This window comes from Bombus impatiens, unplaced genomic scaffold (assembly GCF_000188095.3).
Source record: "Bombus impatiens unplaced genomic scaffold, BIMP_2.2 scf_0899, whole genome shotgun sequence".
NCBI lineage: Eukaryota > Metazoa > Arthropoda > Insecta > Hymenoptera > Apidae > Bombus > Bombus impatiens.
In genome coordinates this window covers 246387-265005 of record NT_177318.1, presented here as the reverse complement: position 1 = coordinate 265005, position 18619 = coordinate 246387, and the positions used below count along the sequence as shown (strand labels likewise).

Sequence of the window (18619 nt, the reverse complement as noted above, 5' to 3'; positions counted from 1 at the left end):
TCGTAAAAAGAAACTGTAAGAAACCGATTCATAAAGTAGACTGAAAATATTTCCAGATATTTAATAGAAGTATTAAGAAATCTTCATTACAGCTTTTAATTACACGAAATACTATCTGTACAAGCATCGCGATTCAAGTTATTCGTTTTCTTCCTCGTTCTTTCTCTTATCCTTCGGCAGTACGATCGAAGAGATTCTTCAATTAACGGCGAGGAAACTAGTAAAACACGGTAGTACCAGAGTATATGAAATCGAGTGAGAACTAACAAGAAGGTGCGTGCAAAATGCGTTATGTTTTACACGATTCCCAGACGTGACGAACGACCGTGGAATTTCATGCAATGGCTTTCACACGCACGGCCCGTGACCAATTGGATCAAAGGATTTCCAAGGATCTGTTGTTAATCGATCTGTTCTGATCTCAACATCGTTGCATCACGGAAGGACGATGCTACATCTCACGGTCGTGCACGCTAGTCTGGTCACGAACCGATCTAATCTACTGTAATCGTTGAAGCTTCTCTGATATCGGTCTCTCCTCGAAACCGATATTAGCACTTTTTGCCTAATTTACGAGTTCACCGTGGGTGAAACCGTAAACCAGGCCATTCGTGTACTGCCAGTGCTGCCAATTTTAGAAGATATTTCCAAGTCTCGGCAATGACGTAAATCGTCGAATCTATCATTTCGTGAAAGATTCTGTTGTCGGAATAACAGAGGAAATTTGTCTTCCATTTTACCCAATGCTCCCTTCGTTTATCAATCGAATCTGGAATTGATAAATCATAAATCAGCCACGTTTTCGTTAACAAGTTTGGAGCACGCGAGAATTCCGCAAGAAAAGATGATTTTCTGAAGTAAATCGTTTTTATTTCATTCATCGAATATGATCGGATCGGAATATGATGGGATTGTCTTGCTTCTGACAATTAGAGTCTCGAGAGGAACAATGATTTTCTGAAGTAGATAAACATTTTAGTCGTGGCATTATTCTCTTGTAACAACGTTGAAATTGTAATTGATTATATTTAAAAATGGAAGTTATAATTATGATTTTCTTACTTCTCCCTTTCTTTAACTTTTGAACAGGAGTGTATACGAGTGTCGTCCTGTAATGTATACTTCAATGTTTCATTCGCAGGGAGATGGTATATTATTAAAGCGATGTGATGCAATTAAGTGGATATATAGAGTATAATTATGTTTCCATTTTGATAAAAGTCAGTATTATTTTTATCAGAGCAGCGCTTGCATACTTTTAGTAATTACAAGTACAAAAAATGTAAAATCCAAATTGTCTTGACTAAGTAATATCGAAGACGATAATATTGCAAACATTGACTGATTGTAAATAGATTTTATCTACATGGAACTACCTAGAAGAACATGAGTTGACTCTAATTTTATTTCTTCGTTTATTTTGTTGTGATATAGAAATAAGATTAATATCATCAGCATGAATGAAATATTTAATTGAATTTAATCTTTTTATTTGCAAATCTACTTGCAATTATTATTACACGTAACATATTAAATACTTACGAATATACCACTATTTCTAAAGAAAATACGTGTATTACATGATGCATTATTCGTACTTACTTAATTTTATATAATAAGTTACACGGTTTTGAACCGATTGGCTGACTCAATTGCATGAAATACCGTTACATGTTGTTGTAACATAGGAGAAATTCTGTTACTGTTATAATCGTCGTAATATATCATCGTATAATCATAATGGTCATTATTGTTTTTTGTTTGCATAATGTACGTAATTTATTTGCATATTTCGTTATTGATCATTAATGGTAAATGAGCAGTATGTAGAGGTGATAAATGAGCGAATGCAAATTGACGTGTCGATTATAGTTACGATGATACGACAACTGAAAGACAAAAAGATTGATTTGATGGCACGTACAATAATGACAGCCAAACAAATCTATATGTTGACAATAATTTTTGATATTTTTATCCCATTAAAATGAAACGGTTTCTTATATTGTTTCATAAATATTTATATAATAATATAGCGATCTATGAACTTATATGTTGTCTGCTTATAAGCTCTCTCGTATCGTATTATCGTATCAGGTCTTATGATGTTATTAAATGATTATAATTAAGTAATTAATCATTATTGCGTTTACGAAATGGCATAGCAAGAGTTCATTTGTGTCGAACAAAACAAAACGTGACAAAACATGTTTTAATGTTATATCTGCTCTATACGAATTGATAAAATTGTAACAGCAAGTAAACAGTACAGATCAAAGCAAGAATAAGAAAACAAGAAGAAGAAGTAAATTTGTGAAATAAATTCTTCGACAATTCAGTGTCCGTTTTAAATAAATGTTATATCCAAATGTTGTAATATGAAAATTGTCTTTCAAATAAACGTTAGATGATCCTTTTTTAATCAATCAATATGATTGGCGTAACGAATAAACAATACAAATGACAAAGTCAATAAGACCAGAAAACAGTTAGAATCGCAGAAAATAAATTTATCGATTTATCAAATCATTCGTTATTTCTTTCTTTTAATGATTGATATATGAATACGTGTTCTAAATATACAATTTACAATTTTCCTCGTATCATGAATAATTTTCCCGAATGATTAAAATTTCTTCGAAATTAATATGATGTCATACCTTTAACGCTTATGGCCACGCGATAAAAGAGTTGCGATTAAAAATTATAATTAAACCGTAAGAGATTGTAAAATGTTAATTAAAACGATAACAGGTTAAGGCATAACAAGTGATATTTAGCTTTAATATCCAATGAAGGGGTAATATTTCATCTAAAAAGCTATTAAAAATGTCATAACAGCCTTTTCATCCTCTTCTTTTTCTGCAATCGTATTACGTAAATTAGATGCAGCAGAGAGGTTAATAGATTGTATCCAGATTTACAGGAAGGTTAAACAGGAAGTTGTTAATGAGCTTTTCGCGTCCTGCGATCGCAGTTCAATAGTGCGTCGTATGGTGCAATTATTCTGGGTAATCGCTCGTAAATCGTATTATTCGAAAAGCATTAAATTTAGGAAGATAATCGTTGATGCGTGTATCCTCGCGTTTAAGTCTAAAAATTATAGAACGTAAGAAATTTTAACTCGTAAACGAAGTTTGGAATTACGAAATACACGGAGGCTTCGAAGATGCCATTACGAATCTTTGATTTATTTCCAGAAACAGAAATAACAATAACTTTCTCCAAAGATATTTTTAATTCTGATCCTATTTTATCACACTTTCTGGGAATAAGTTTGATATTTATAATTGAACCTCCTAGGCTTCCTTAGGTTTTACTATAGTTTCACAAAACTTCATATGAGAGTAAACTAACAAACACTAAACAACAAACGATCATCATTGATCGTATTTTATTTGTGTAATTATAGGTCTTGACTAAGTACAATTTGATTATTTCAATTGTTTATCTGAAATTGAATAAACTTTCTAATAAATATCTTCGAAATGACCTATATACGTATATTCTAATAATGAATATAATATACACAGATAATAGTATTTCAGTATCCTTTAATAACAATCTCACATCGATAAGACTGTTTATAATAATATATTATTCACATCGTCATCAAAATTTATCATAAATAAGGCATAAAAAATAATTGCCAAAATATAAAATCCATAAACATGAACAGTGCGCTGCAAATATTTATGCATTTACAAATACCAAAAATAGAAAAATTTGCAGAATCTACGTAATTGAATATTGAAAATAAAGTGCGCGCTACGATATACAGCGGACGATAGAAATGTCTATTTAAGTTCCATTTCCTTAATTATGTCCATAAAGACAATCGTATAAACGTTCACTATTTACTTACAAGTATCAAATTAGAAAGACATCAAATTAAGTAAGCGAACGTGATAACGCATTCTAGCTGGCCAGACCTTTTATTCCGATTCCATTTCTCTAATTATATTAAAAAAAAAAAAAAATACGAGTTTCCATAAACATCCTACTTCCGCTAATAAAACTAACAAAACATCAAATAAAATAAGCATAATCAAACAAACCCAGTCGAAGCAAAGAGAGATGAAAGAATTAAATAGTAACGCCTTCAAACATAGTGAATGGGTCATTAATACTGAATCTTATGATGGCGACAATTTCAGATGGCCAAGAGAAAGTGTTAATTTTCAATGATCGTTGAATGTTGACTTAATGAAGGAGAAAGCAGATCGAAAGGATTCTCCGTAGGCAAAACGGCATTACCACCTTTAATTAAATCATAAAGCTTACTCGAGCTTCCTCTAATCACGTCGATCGCCGAGATTTCGCGTTTCGTGCGATTAAACCCGTCTAATTACCTTTTGACAATGATCGAGGGGGACGTAACGAGTCTTCGTCGTGATCGATTCGATCGGATAACCGGTCGACACGATCTCGAAGCAATTTGTGGCGCAAGATACGCGTAATCCTCGTGGAATCTTACACTGGTCACCTTAGAGCAACGTTGTAACTCTATCCTAATAATTAACGGAATCGAATTAACCGTTCGATGAAAATGCTTGTGGCGAGAACGCAATAAGTATGACAAAGGTGCATATAGGTACCCGTGTTATGTGGCATCTAAGGTGGAACTAAGGATAATTCACAATGGACGATTGTAATGGAGCTTGTGAAATGATCGCGTTCATCTTGATGGATCATCGAGGAAGGTCGGAACGTTTGAAAGCGCTACTTCCTATTTTTACAGGAAGTGCAGTCTGCCTGTAACCCAAGAGAGAGTTGCTTCAGATTTGTGAATTTAATGCCAGAATTATCATTAGAACGGAGGAAATCGTTCATAATTCTGAATTTCAATTCATAATTTCTGAATTTAATTTTCGAAAATAATTTTAGAGATTTACGTACATCGATTTTTAGGAATTCGAATAAGATGTCGAATAAGGAGTTTGGTTGATAGATCTGCATTTTTTAGAAGAATTTGGTTGACAGACACGCTTCTGGAATTGAATAATTTTTGATGAAATATTATGGAAGAAGGTTTCCTTCTCTCTCACATTATGTATTTCTTCATCTATCCTTCATTCTGTTCTCTCTGAAACAGGTTTTATATTTCAATTCTTCATAGTTTTAATATTAATAAGATGTATTAATTGGCGAAAAATTCGAAATCGGTGAGAATTAAATATAAATATTAAACTGTTATACGTAATCATAATACGTATTATCGATGAAGGAAATTATTACTGACATTTATGGAATTATGACGATGTACGAATATATTAGTTATCGCATATGTAAAATGTGCAGAACGAGATTACAAATCATTTACGGTAAAGAGCAACTTCGTCTTTAATGCCTCGTAACATACGTAAGTTATTGCATATATTAAATACATGGAGCAAGTATTAGCAGTTTTTTATGGGAAAGGGCAACCTCGTCTTTAATATGTAAATTTCATGTTAAATGTAAATTTTCTACGCGTATGATGTGTAACGACTTTGATTAAATGGTATAGTATATTGTATTTAATTTTAAATAAATTTCAGTTTTAATCTTGACAAATTGTTCTTATATTTTGTCGAGGAAATTGTCTTTCAGCTAAATAACACGGAATGCACGTAACGAACGCTTAGACTACTTCGCTTTGAACGTTAGAAGTGTGAAAAAAGAATGTGTGAACCGGATGCCTGAGATTATAATGATTTACATGACCACTCAATGTTTTGCTACCGATATTCATCGGTATATCCGATAAATGATTGCTTTGATATAAACTTCATAAATACGTAATTCAATGCCCCTTGAAATTGATAATAATACGTTGATATTAAAATCGCTATAAATTACAATTTAGGAACAGTCTAAATATTTCATTAAATTTTATCTATTACGTCGAAGAATTTTCGCGTGAATAATTTCCTTGCAATTTTATTACTCAAAGATATATTTTAATCGAACATAGTGTAGGATGTTCTGAATATTTTGCAACTTTCGAATGTATTAAAATTATACAGAATAAAATAAGATGATAGTAAGATAAAAAGCTAGTAAATATGGTGGTGGCGATTGCAATAAATAATAAGATAAAAATAGTACATAAAACATAGTAAGTACATAGTACGATATCTTCATTATATTAATATCTTTAAAAGAAATACAGTAAAAGAAGCGTACACATCGATCTCAATGAAATCTTGAGAAAGATTAAAACGTTCGATATCGATAATTGCTTCCTATTTTAGCAGGAAGAATGACGTCTTACCAATCGAGGATTAAGAAGAAAGAATAATTGAGAATTAAAGACTGAGATTTAATTGAATAATAAGGGGCAGTTGGAACGAGGAAATACATGTGTTAACGGTTACAGATAATGTATTCTATTATACTTGTTATAAAAATATAATAAAGACTAATGAAATCTTAGAAAAGATTGAGACATTTGATTGCAATTGTTCCTTCATATTTTACAGGAAGTGTACCGTATTCCTTAAGAAGGAACTATTCTAGATTCGGATTCGAGTTAATGCGAAATTGAAATAATAAAGTGTGTAATTTCATTCATACACGTGGTACAAAGTTTTTGTTGAATATATGATAGAATATGAACATTTTGATCGTGCTGAAATCCGAGGTCGAAATGATAAATCGAAATCACTGCCTGCCATCTTTCAGGAAACGTATCGTTATCGTAACTTGAGAAAGAAGCATACACATAATTAGATTACAAGGCGATGTAACATCGTGCAAGTAATAAAATGAGATGATTTAATTATCGCGCAGAATATATTACGACTATTATAACGGTAAATATGGTTTCGATAACTTGGTACTGATAGAATTATATTTTTCAAATTTATATACAACTCTTTAGTAAGAATAATTTGAACGAAAATTTTACTCCACATTTTTCACTTATTTTCACGTATAGAATAATCTCCTTCTGATTATTCGCGGTCAATCGGTAACTAGACGAGTTTAGTTTACTTGACAAATTTTCAAAGTGGATTCTCTCGAAAACATTATCGTCGTGTGAAAAGATTTTCTTCTATATTTTCTACGTATTTCTTCATAAATTATCATATCATATTCGCTTTTAAATTGTATTCGACCGCACCCTGATGATGTTATGACTATCTATGTTCTCGCTCAATATTATGAACAACGATATGCAATTAATAATAACAAAATGATCACGTGAATTATTTGGAATAAAAAGATTCGAGAATTAAGTGAACCAGGAAGGGAACAAAGGACGTCAGCATGGCGACACTTGACTAGCACTTCTGCTAATGAGACGTCGAGGTTCGAATTAACGATCACGTTGATTAAGAGGTCGACAGGCTTCTCGGCCAAGATCAACGATCTTCTTGGTGGAATCGAAGGCCTTCGAGGTTACCGTCGGTCATCTAGAAAGTTGCCGCTCCCATCGTTGTCGCAAGAAGAAAGAAACGGAAGGAGAATCGCAAGAAGCAGTTTCTTCGCTTTCTTCGTCATGAACGTTGACTTACCTCTTTTAATACGATCGTGTCTTGAATTTATTAAGATCCAGGACTGGACGTTATTCGAATAATTATTCAGAATTTGATTTTAAGCATTGTTTGACTCACTGAATAACAATATCGCTGGAAAAAAATTATTTTGATATTTGCTATTTTAATTGATTTCACCAGGAAAACAAATATATTTTTCTACAGTATATTAGATTTGTACTTCGACATATAGAGCTCTGATCATTGTTATCAATAGACTGCAGGTGTTTACGCATTTATGGGAAATTTTCACTTTGACGCGATCCTTGGACTGTTATTTAAATTTGTTCTCGTTTTAGCAAGCAAAATATTTTTAATCTTTTAAGGGCACGTTTTTTTCACATATTGCTCAAACTGGAGATGTATTTCAATGTCAAAGTAGTAGGATTGAATAAAAGATGTGACCGAAAGGTCACAGCAGGGTCAATGCAGAAATGCGTAGAATGCACATAATATGTAAAAATATATGAAAAATTCAAAGTACCGTGCTCGTTATAATATGTGGTAGTAGAAAAAACGTCTGACTCTGCTCTGAAATACGAATTTGTATAAATACCCGCAGAATATTCTTATTTCACTAAACAGTGTTTATAAAACATATAGCTGCATATTAATTACCAGAAATATTATAAACTATTAATTTGCTCATACCAGTGCGCAAAAAATTGTTTCAACACAGCGTAATTCAGTCACAACTTTACTATTATTTTATTCTTCGTTATCGTAACAATCGTAACTGATATACGATATAATAGAATATATATGGAATTTAATATACAGTAAGGAAATTGATATTCATAATGGACGAAGCTTGTGGTAGGTACTATTTTATTGCTTAAATAGTTCGTCGAATTGTTTAATTTTCCGAACTATGCGTTACTTTCGGCCATTAATTCGCAATTAGTTCTCATACGATTACCACATACTATTATCACGAATCTATCAAAATGTCCAGATACATTGTATAAGCGGTAGAACATGTTACAGAATAAATGAAAGATGACATTTATAAATGCTTGTGAAAATTAGAGAGTTAATAAACAAGTTAAAAAGCAAATATTAATCTCTTGCAAATGTAGCAATCTGTTAGCTCACAAGTTACCAAGCTGTGAAATTCATGCATTCTATATCGAAACTGCGAAATTCATACGTTTCTATTGCCACAAATCTACGAAAGTTTGCCGGCATTTAGAAGAGGCGGTGCATATCACGGAATAAGAAAAAGATGACATTTATAAATAGCCATAGATATTAGAGAGTTAATAAGGAAGTTGAAAAGAAAATATCAATCTCGTCCAAATGTAGCAATCTATCATGTCGCGAGTTACCAAACTCTGAAATGCATCGACTATTGCCGCGCATCTACCAAACTTTACAGATATTTGTAATCATTAATGTACGTTGTAGAGCAAGTAGAATATGACGCTTATAAATGATCTTGGAAATTGGAGGATTAATAAAAATAGAAAAAAGGTTGGAAAGGAAATATTAATTTCGTCCAACTGCTCCGCTCCATCGGCTCGTGTATTACTAAACTCTGAACAATCTAGAGATTCTAGTCTTAATCAATCGATTTAATCTGCTTCTACTATGTTAATACCATGCTCGTGTTCCATTGATCTACTTCAGACCTTACGTACGCTTATCTATGACTCGTGTTCGTCGTATGTGATTACCACGAAGCAGTTGCAGCGATGCAAAGAGTTTCGATTTACGGGCAAGTTCTCTCGAAGCAATCGGATTACAGATAGTAAGCAATCAGGCTGAAGTAATGCAACATGGAGGATCGAGTCGTGATAAAGACATAATAAGGCATACTAGCGTAACAGAGCAACATAGAGCGTGTCTCTGCGAGCCTGTTCGACACGACAATGACGATTCGATGCAATATTAATTGGACTTGCTTTCGACGTGTTTTATTTCGAATTACTGTTAAACGAGCCTGAGAAATCGAAGCTACGAGAAATGGATCGTTCTATGGAAGATATGTCAGGTTTCAAGCAATTTAGATTTCAATCTTGTCGAGATGAATTTATTAAAATTCATTCTATTCCGCCTATGTACATGTACATTTTAACGAGTAAATTATTTGAACAGGAATTGGAAATGAAGAACATAGGAAAAGATTCTATCCTCAGTTTCTACTTTTCTATTCTATTGTATTCTAAGAATATTTTAATTTAAAGAACGATCATTTTTATAAATCTTGAATAAATGTAAATAATCGGTGAGAAAGTCCATTGAATAACGTAGAAATTACTTAAATTAAATGCACGATGTTACGAAGAAAAACGAAAATTCATGTGTGTCATACCTAATATTATGAAGTGATATATTTTACACGTTTTTCTTGTGTAAATACACAGTTTTACTTAATGAAGTTTTACTTTACGTAATGAAGTTGACAAGATTATTGTTTACTCTTTCATGTTGGAGAAAGCGGATGTTGCAAATGTCAATATGCGGTAACAGCAATGTAAATTCCAATGAGATAAGAATTTATGAATATATATATATGATGAAAGGAGTTGAGACTAACTTCCGAGCCAATATAGTAAATCATTTGTCTTTTCCACATATGGAGAAATTTGCATTTCGTTATACGATTTCTTAATTTTTAATCGATTCGCGCCAAAAAGTCTTTTAGCATTAACAATCTTATTAAGATAATTCATTTTATTACATCATAAAAATAAGAGCATTATTTCATTTATTGGATCGTGTAATAAGTTCGCTCGTCCCTTAACGTGCTACCTCGTAACGAATGTTATAGAAATAAAAATTTTGGAACTTAAAAAAGAAATTTTGGAAGTGTCAGAATAAAAATTTACTCAATCCATCCGAAAAAGAATCAAATTCATAGAACCTGGTAATAACACGGTTCATTGAAAATTAATGATATGAAAAATATTTAGTTGTTGTAGCTATTGTAGATATTATATAAAGGATTTTTGATGCTTGTTTTAACACTTGTGCGAATGAAATTTACACAAGCTAATACATATTATATTTCTAAAACATATTATATGTTTTCTTCTTCCTTGCTGTAAAGATTCAAGAATTCGCATCTTTATTAGATGAAAAATTCTCTGTAAGAAGTATAACTCTATCGACAGTCTGATATTTGCGGTTATATAAAGATGATCGTGGAAGGTACTTTTGATATCTATATTTTTCACTCTTTTGACATGTGATATTTGAAACAGCTTCCGTACGTGACTAGATGAGTTCGAACATACTACTTTCGGAACACCTTTCCCGGCAATGAAAGTATCAAACGAGGTTCACGATTTTTAATAACATGGAATCCAATGAGCCATTGGATCATCTGCAATCTTATGATGCGGAGAAAGGAGTCGTTACAAATATCAACCAGATCAAGATGCTTCCTGGTGAATGTCGATTGATTTAAAATTTGATAGATGCCTTATATAACTTCCTTACATGAATCTTTAATAATAGTTACTTTAAAATTTGATTTATTCGCAATTTACATATATCTCTTCTATGCGATAGAATGTATCGTTCTGCTTTCCTTTATCATTGTTTATAAGTGTCGTTTCTTTACGAATTTTCATTTCATCTTATTCTTCAGGGAAAACTTAACATTAGAATTATACCAATATCTGAGATGTAATACGAATAGGTAAACAACTATTTCATATATCTACTTTATTCATTTCGTAACTTTTAGACCCCCAAAAATGCAGCACTGTAAATTTATTATTATTAGTAATTGTGAAAAAATTTGCATTGATTTTTTACGTTTACGATGATTGATCAATTCTGGTAAATTCTACTTAATTCGAATATTTATAATCCTCTATTATATATGGAATATTTTCTTCCAAAAATTGTTATTTCTTCTTTCCTGAATAAAAATCTTAAAATATAGCTAAATTCTACTTAACAAATTTATTACATATATGTGTAAATTATTTCAAAATTTCTTATCTTAACAAATTTTTTATTTCTTATTTTTCTTGATAGAGATCTTCAAGTATATCCTACAAATTTCATTTAATAAAATTTTCCTCCACATGCTATTCGGTGATTATTTCCATTTAAATATATCTTAATGTCATTAATACTATATTACAAAATTATAATAATTTTACCATAATAATATTAATAAATAAATTCGTAATTCAAGTCGCAACGAAGGTTCCAAGAAATTTCGACGTTCTAATATAGACATATTATGGACACGAATAACGGAAAACCGTAAATGTTATGTACCAATGATCCTATACCAATAGTCTGATTGAATATGCAAATTATGAAATCATAGCGAATTTTTTTTAAAGCATCGTGATTACGTGCTTAAGTTAAAAATAATCTATTACGAGGCTCACACTTTGTTCTCGTTTAACCTGAGCTATAAAGTATGACTCGATCGTCAACTAACCGCGAGATTTCTGAACGAGTCATAAAAGTAGTCGTAACTTCTATTCTTGCGAAGGGAAACGGTAACCATAGGAAGAATTATGAATTATCTGCATAGAAATCGGGATTTGTGTTAGAAAGGGTAATATTGATTCTCTACGCTTTACGATATGATAATAACGAATGGTTTTCAAAAATTTCTAGCCATCCACTGAGCTATAAATCGACATGATATATTTTTCAAACATATGAAATTTTATTATCCATAGAAATGATGAAAATATTAATTGATTCTAGAACGAAGACTCACGAATAGTTCTCAATTATAATGCTGCAAAAGAAATTTCCTTCATGAAGCATTTTTAAAAGTTTTATCGTTTGTTTGGGTAAAAAATAACGAAAATTTTAATTATCGTCGAAAAATATTTAATATTGCTTCTCACGATGATCATATGCTATTAATTATTTCGCTGGCAATCATTGTATTTTATTAAGAAGAAATTAAATATTAAACGAGGAGGAGAATATTGATGATTAAAAATCTCATCCTAAGAGTACAACGATTATAATACGTACTTTGCTTACGTAGTACTTCGTAGAATATTATTTATACTATATAATTTTTCTCTCTTTTATTGCATACAGTAATATAGAAATATTTATTCAATTATCTTATCACACTAACGTAACTTCTATCTCTTGTTTCAGAAGGAGTGCAAACTGATTCTAGTCCAAGTGGAATCGTCCATTACCCAAACAGACATCGTATCTTCGCAATAAAGGTACAGATTCTTTTCTTTTCTATTCTTTTTACCTGCACATTTTGCAATATTTTATATTAACTTTCATTGAGTTCGTAAATATTTTTCTTCAGATTTTAAAATCCCTTTTATAACATAATGTTCTAAAATATTACTAATATTAATCTACATTATACATATGCATACGCACGTAGAGAAGTTAATCTTCTTATACATTTTTTATAAACAATATTTCTATATTCTCTTTTCGAGATTATCAACTTTTAAAAGCAGAAACAGCGTCCTCCATTAACGCTATTACTAAATCATGCTGCTGATTTGTACACGTAACACAAGTACATGCAAACTTTCACGAGGACTTAAAACTTTTAAAGTACATTGATAATTCATTCCATTGTACAAGGAATACATCCGGTCTCTTGCCTGTCTTATAAACGACTCTTTACTTTCTACTTGTTCTACAACTAATCGCGAACAAACAATGTAACTATGTAGGTAAATTATTTCGAAGATCATCTGCAAGTAAGAAAATGAGAAAAAACGCGAGGAGTAAAAGTTCCTCAGACTCGTCAACGTCCAGTAAATTATCTCGAAAATTCTTCCACACGTATAATTTTTCAAACTCAATTCCAAAACGCTACATATACTATAAATACCGATTTCTCTTTCTGCAAGTATAACATTTAAGGTCAGAGATCGAGATGGACTATACGAAGAGGATTTTACGTGAAAAAGTTATAAAATGTTTCTAGTTGTTAGTTTAAGATGAAAGTGATACATATGAACAATATTTGTGTTGGTGATAATGGACGAAAGCTTTGAATTGGAGAAAGTTAGGGTTTGGATTTTTCCAAGTTTGATCAACTCGTAGGTGTCAGACTACGACATTATAAACGGGACTGTACATGTTTCTGTACGAAAATAATTAAAGAAATAGAATTTAGATAGAGATTTGTGTCACTTATTAAAATTTACTTACTTTTGCCTGTCATCTGAATGTGTTGACCTCCTGACCCTTACGATAATTTACGCTTTAATAAAGTCAACGTTAATTAGTTGAGTTATCAACGGCGGGCTCCCATAAAAAAATTTAATATGCAGAATATCCTGAGTATACCAAAAGACAAATTGCATAGAATGCGTGTATATTAATAAAAAGAAAAGACAAAAATACAGTACATGACGTGAGAACAATAAAAAAGCTCGTACGAATATGTTCCCTGTTTAAGCTTGTTCCCGAGTTCTTACGAGTTTTATGTTGGAATAATTCTATCGAAAGATGGTAGTAATTGAACTAATTTCACGCACCTATAATAAAAAATATTCAATATTTCACGTCGAACCTTGCATTTTAGTTCTGTATTTTAGTTCGGTCAACGATAAGACGTCTCCAGTCTTGTGTTCGTATACGAGCAGGTCATTTTGAACACATCTTGTGAACGTATAGAGATACAGTTTTAAAGTTAAAGAAACAAACTTACTATAACTCGAAAGCAAGATCAAATAGGGTATCGTATGAACTATTTTATTTGTCTCATGCGCAGGATCTGCTGCAGACGTGGTTCCCCGATGCTACGAGACACTGTATATATATACTGAAAGTTATACGTGAAATTTTCTAATTTGAAGTTATTTACTTTTAGAATACTTCATTTTAATTGTAGAATATCCATAAATCTTACTGGCAAATTTCGTCGCGTAAAACAAAAAATAATTGCAATTAAAACTTAAGTAAACTTAAGTAATCCAACTTAAATCTAATGCAAACTACTCTATTCAGCCAACGATAGGAATTGTAAATTAGAAACTCTATTGCTTAAAAAATTACTTATACAAGAATAAAAGAAGCTGTTAATCATGTTTATAAATCTTGTAAAATCAAGACACCGTTTCTAAACAGAAGTTGTGCCAATTTTCCTCCGGTTTTAACATTATTTGACGATAAAGCTATCGTTAACCCGGATTTAGAAACGCAACGTAATCAATTACCGTGCAATACCGATGCACAGACCTCGATGCATGTATGTATCTCGTCAACCGTGCAAAGAATCATTTTCACGGCTAAGGACGCGAAGAGAAAAAGAAACGATGCAAAGGAGGATAGCAGTCTCGCTTTAGAAACGGAAGGAAATTGAAGAAGTGCTCGAAAAAAATTTTCAACGTCGAGTTGGATTTTAATTAACGAACTGCTGCATAATGAAGCAAGTGATACTAAAACGAGGGCACTGTTGTCGAGAAGCATACTAACTGCAGCTTAATGCACCGCGTGTTTCTTCCCCGCTGACAATTATGCTTCTAATTATCTGCTCACACAGTAGTTTTTATCTGCTGCACGCGGACTAATTTATTTCAATGGATTCATTATTTTCTTGTCATTGAGGAATGTTGTTACAATTGACGATGTTAAGCAGGAAAAGAATGGTTCTGCAATGAATGAAAATATCAAATGTAGAAAAATATTCTCTGCTTTAAATTCAATACTCTATTGCTTTATTTCAAATACGTTATTGAGTATGCTGTATTATGTTGTAACGCGTCGAGTCTAGTGTCATTTAATCCCAACTTTCACAAGTAATTAATTAGTTAGATGACAAATGTATTTGTTCTCTGCTGTATTAATAATAATGATAAAAATGGTATTGGTAAACGCACGTGCATAATATTGTTGCTAAATTTTAATATATCGTGTTTCCTTCGTGGAACCATTTTAAAAAATGCATTTCTATTATTAACAATTAATAAGGAGAACAATTTTCTCAGAATTTACAAAAATTTGTCACTGAAAATATTGGAAAGTAATTCTCCAGGCTTGCAGTAGTATGACCTGTACATATACGGCCAGTGCTGCGTCGACTAAATAAGTAGAAATGGATATACACCGATATGGTCAGACGTCTGTAATCACTGCGTGTTGCATAGAACTTGAGAATTTAAGAAAGAGTTAACTATCTTTAACGATTCTATTGATATAATGAAAAATGTCGAGACATTGAATCTGGCTCACAAAGACACACAGAACGAGAATCTAGGAACAGAAAATCTTTTTCTACGCTTAAAATACTTTCATGTATCAATATATGAAACTACAAGGTAAAATGAAGATACAAAAAATTTGTTAAATAATTAGATTCCAAAATGAGTGAATTGTACTATAAATTATAAAATTTGGAATATAAAACATATAAAAACTGAGAAGACTACAATATGAAAAAGTAATAGATACAATGAGTATGTAGAATACGAAATAGTAATAGGAAATCAAGAATTTAAGTGGAAAAGCAGTTAAAATGAAGTGGTTTCCGAAGCAAACTATCAGCCTACAGCAAGGTGAGATATATCATGCACGTGCACATTGTATATAATTTGAAATACTCCGATGTTTATCACGACAGCTGTTGCAGAATCGATTAATCAAATAAAGAAGTACACGACGCGGGGTTATAAGGTGTAGCGTGCGTTATGACGTGTGTAAGAATCTACATTGCAAGAACAATAGGAAATAGATTATCACGTGGATTATTCCGTTATCGATAATGATCGTGATTCACTAATCGCAGTTAGGAAAGCATACATACACCAGAATGCAACAATTCATCGTTAATTTTGAATATCAGTAAATTAAACTACCCCAACCCTTCTCGAATCTGAATCGAATTTAAATAAATATCACAACTTTAATAAAACCGGAATAAAACAACAATTTTGATACAATTAAAATACGTATCACATCTAAGAAGCTTTTGTAAAATCTACACACCTTTCAAGTTGTGTAGACCTTGTATTTAATAAAAGCAAATTTGAAAGTTTTCGAGTCGCGCCACTATCGATACCGAGCAGCGATACGATCCTCCGCTGTCCTAAAAGTTGCTTACAAGATACGATAACCGCAAATTGAAGCTACAAAGGCAAACAATAATAAAAACATTCTGATTGCGCAATTCTCTATAAGAAAATTAAAATAAGTGGCAGGATTCTAATAAAACCAGAATAGATACCACAACTGTAATAAAACGGATATAAACACATCTGCCACTTAATCTCTCGCTTGCTCTTCCAAACCCAACCTATTCCAAGATTTAACTTGAAACCTAACCGCAAGTCCACCTTCGCGCCATCGATCTCCCAGTAGAGAAGCATCGAACGATTTCCTCTTGAACGAAAGAATCGGCGCAACGTTCCTCGAATAACGTTTTATCCGAAGCAGCGGCTGATTCGACGGCTGGAAACGTTATTCACGTGTCTGTGAAACAATTCTTAGAACAGAACAGACGGGAATCGGCGGCGTCGTTAGGATCAGATTCTATCTGGTACGTGTGCACTGTGTACGCAGCGTCTATCGAATAAGCAGCAAGTATTGTCGAAGAGTACGTTGACCGATCAACCGAGCAGACAGATGGCTGAAGCTCTTCTCAGCAAGTTTATTCCGCGTTAGCAGCGCTCCATCTAATAGGAACGGGCTGGATTTTCTTGGGAACGGTTTCCGTATGCGTTTCGTATCAAGATCGTTCTATAAGCTGAAAGGGGAAGGGGAGAAATTGTGGTAGAAGTCGAGCAAGGAATATTTTTACGTAGAAGTACGCGGAAGACGTGGAATAAATGTTATTTCTTGGAAAGTTTGATATCACAAGGATCGCGCGTTGCTTCTGCAACGATAATTTAGCAATGAATAATATTAATCAATTATTAGCAAACTACAGGTTGTAGTCTTCTATTGCAAACATAATTCTTAGAATTTTAGAATTTTCGAAAAACAGGATGATCAGCTGGTTCGAAATTTCTTAAATTTACTTGTAAAACATAAATTATAATGTCGCATCGCAAACGTAAGTTTTGCCATTTTTTTGAAAGAATAGAATGATCAGGCGATTTTGTATTTGTAAAAATTCGAAGGTATAGAAACGCACAAAGCGCATATAATGTGCGAAAATGTTTTTTCAATATTTAGGGAATAAAGTAAACCGTTTAGATTTCATTCGCTTGGTTGTGTTTATGAAAATAAAAAATTGCATAAATATTCGTAGTCTAATTGTTAAGCTTGTTAAGATAAAAATTATTTTCGCCGTAAAGAAAGAACCGAGTAAAAGAAATAAAAAGATATATGTTCATTAAGAAATAAGTAAGCGACTCATGGAATAAAATTTGCTTCTTTGAAGTCTAATTTTGAGAAGATCAGATGGTGGACAGTTTGTTCAAAGGATATTTTTATGCAGATGCAGTGCAAAATCGAAAGACACAGAACAGATTTCTTATTTCTTTGAAGTTTGGGGTTTTAAAGAATCAGATAGTGGAAGTTGCGTAAGGAATATTTTTGTGCACAACTAATGTGGAAGAAGAAACGTGGAATTATTATTTCCTTGAAACTTTAATCCTCAGAAAATTAGGATTGAAAATGTATTTAATTTCGCGTGCCCTTAAATAAAATTTATAATCTAATAGATACGTGGGGATAACAAAATTTCATATAATGTTTATAACATGTTTTGCTACTTCTGTATGAATCAATTTTGTTAATAAGATAAATAAATACTATAATATATCTTCCTAATTAGTATCACGAAAAATCAGATATATTTTATGAATGCTAATATTAGTTAAACTTCTAATGTCAAGTAGTTTTCAATACAATAATCTAAACAAATATCGATCATTTTCTTGATTTTTATTCTTCGCGAAACATGTTTTACTTTATTTCACTTCACTCTAATTATCGTACTATCCGCGTCGTATATACAGCCAGTATTAAACTTAATTCCTATAAAACTTGAACTAAAAATTTCCAACAAGTTCGATAATATTCTTGACGTGCGAACCGTTCACAGAGCTACACTGATCAACTTCAGAAATTGAGAAGTACACGATAATGTTACAAAAACGAAGCTCGACGTTGCTACGGAGAAAAGAACTAAAACGATCACAAATTATAAAATCAGAATAGAAGTCAATGGCAAA

The 18619-nt window shown here is 32.0% G+C and overlaps 1 protein-coding gene across 3 annotated transcripts in view; it reads left to right on the top strand.

Annotated features, from left to right (window-relative positions):
• LOC100740069 (heparan sulfate 2-O-sulfotransferase pipe) overlaps positions 1 to 18619 on the top strand; it is a 113443-nt gene that overhangs the window by 79328 nt on the left and 15496 nt on the right. For 2 of the 3 annotated variants that reach the window (XM_033323316.1, XM_003492912.4), the window contains exon 3: positions 12618 to 12691. In XM_033323316.1, coding sequence (XP_033179207.1) covers positions 12618 to 12691 — 74 coding nt within the window. The remainder of the gene's footprint in view (positions 1 to 12617; positions 12692 to 18619) is intronic. The other variant, XM_012390910.3, reaches the window with a different exon arrangement.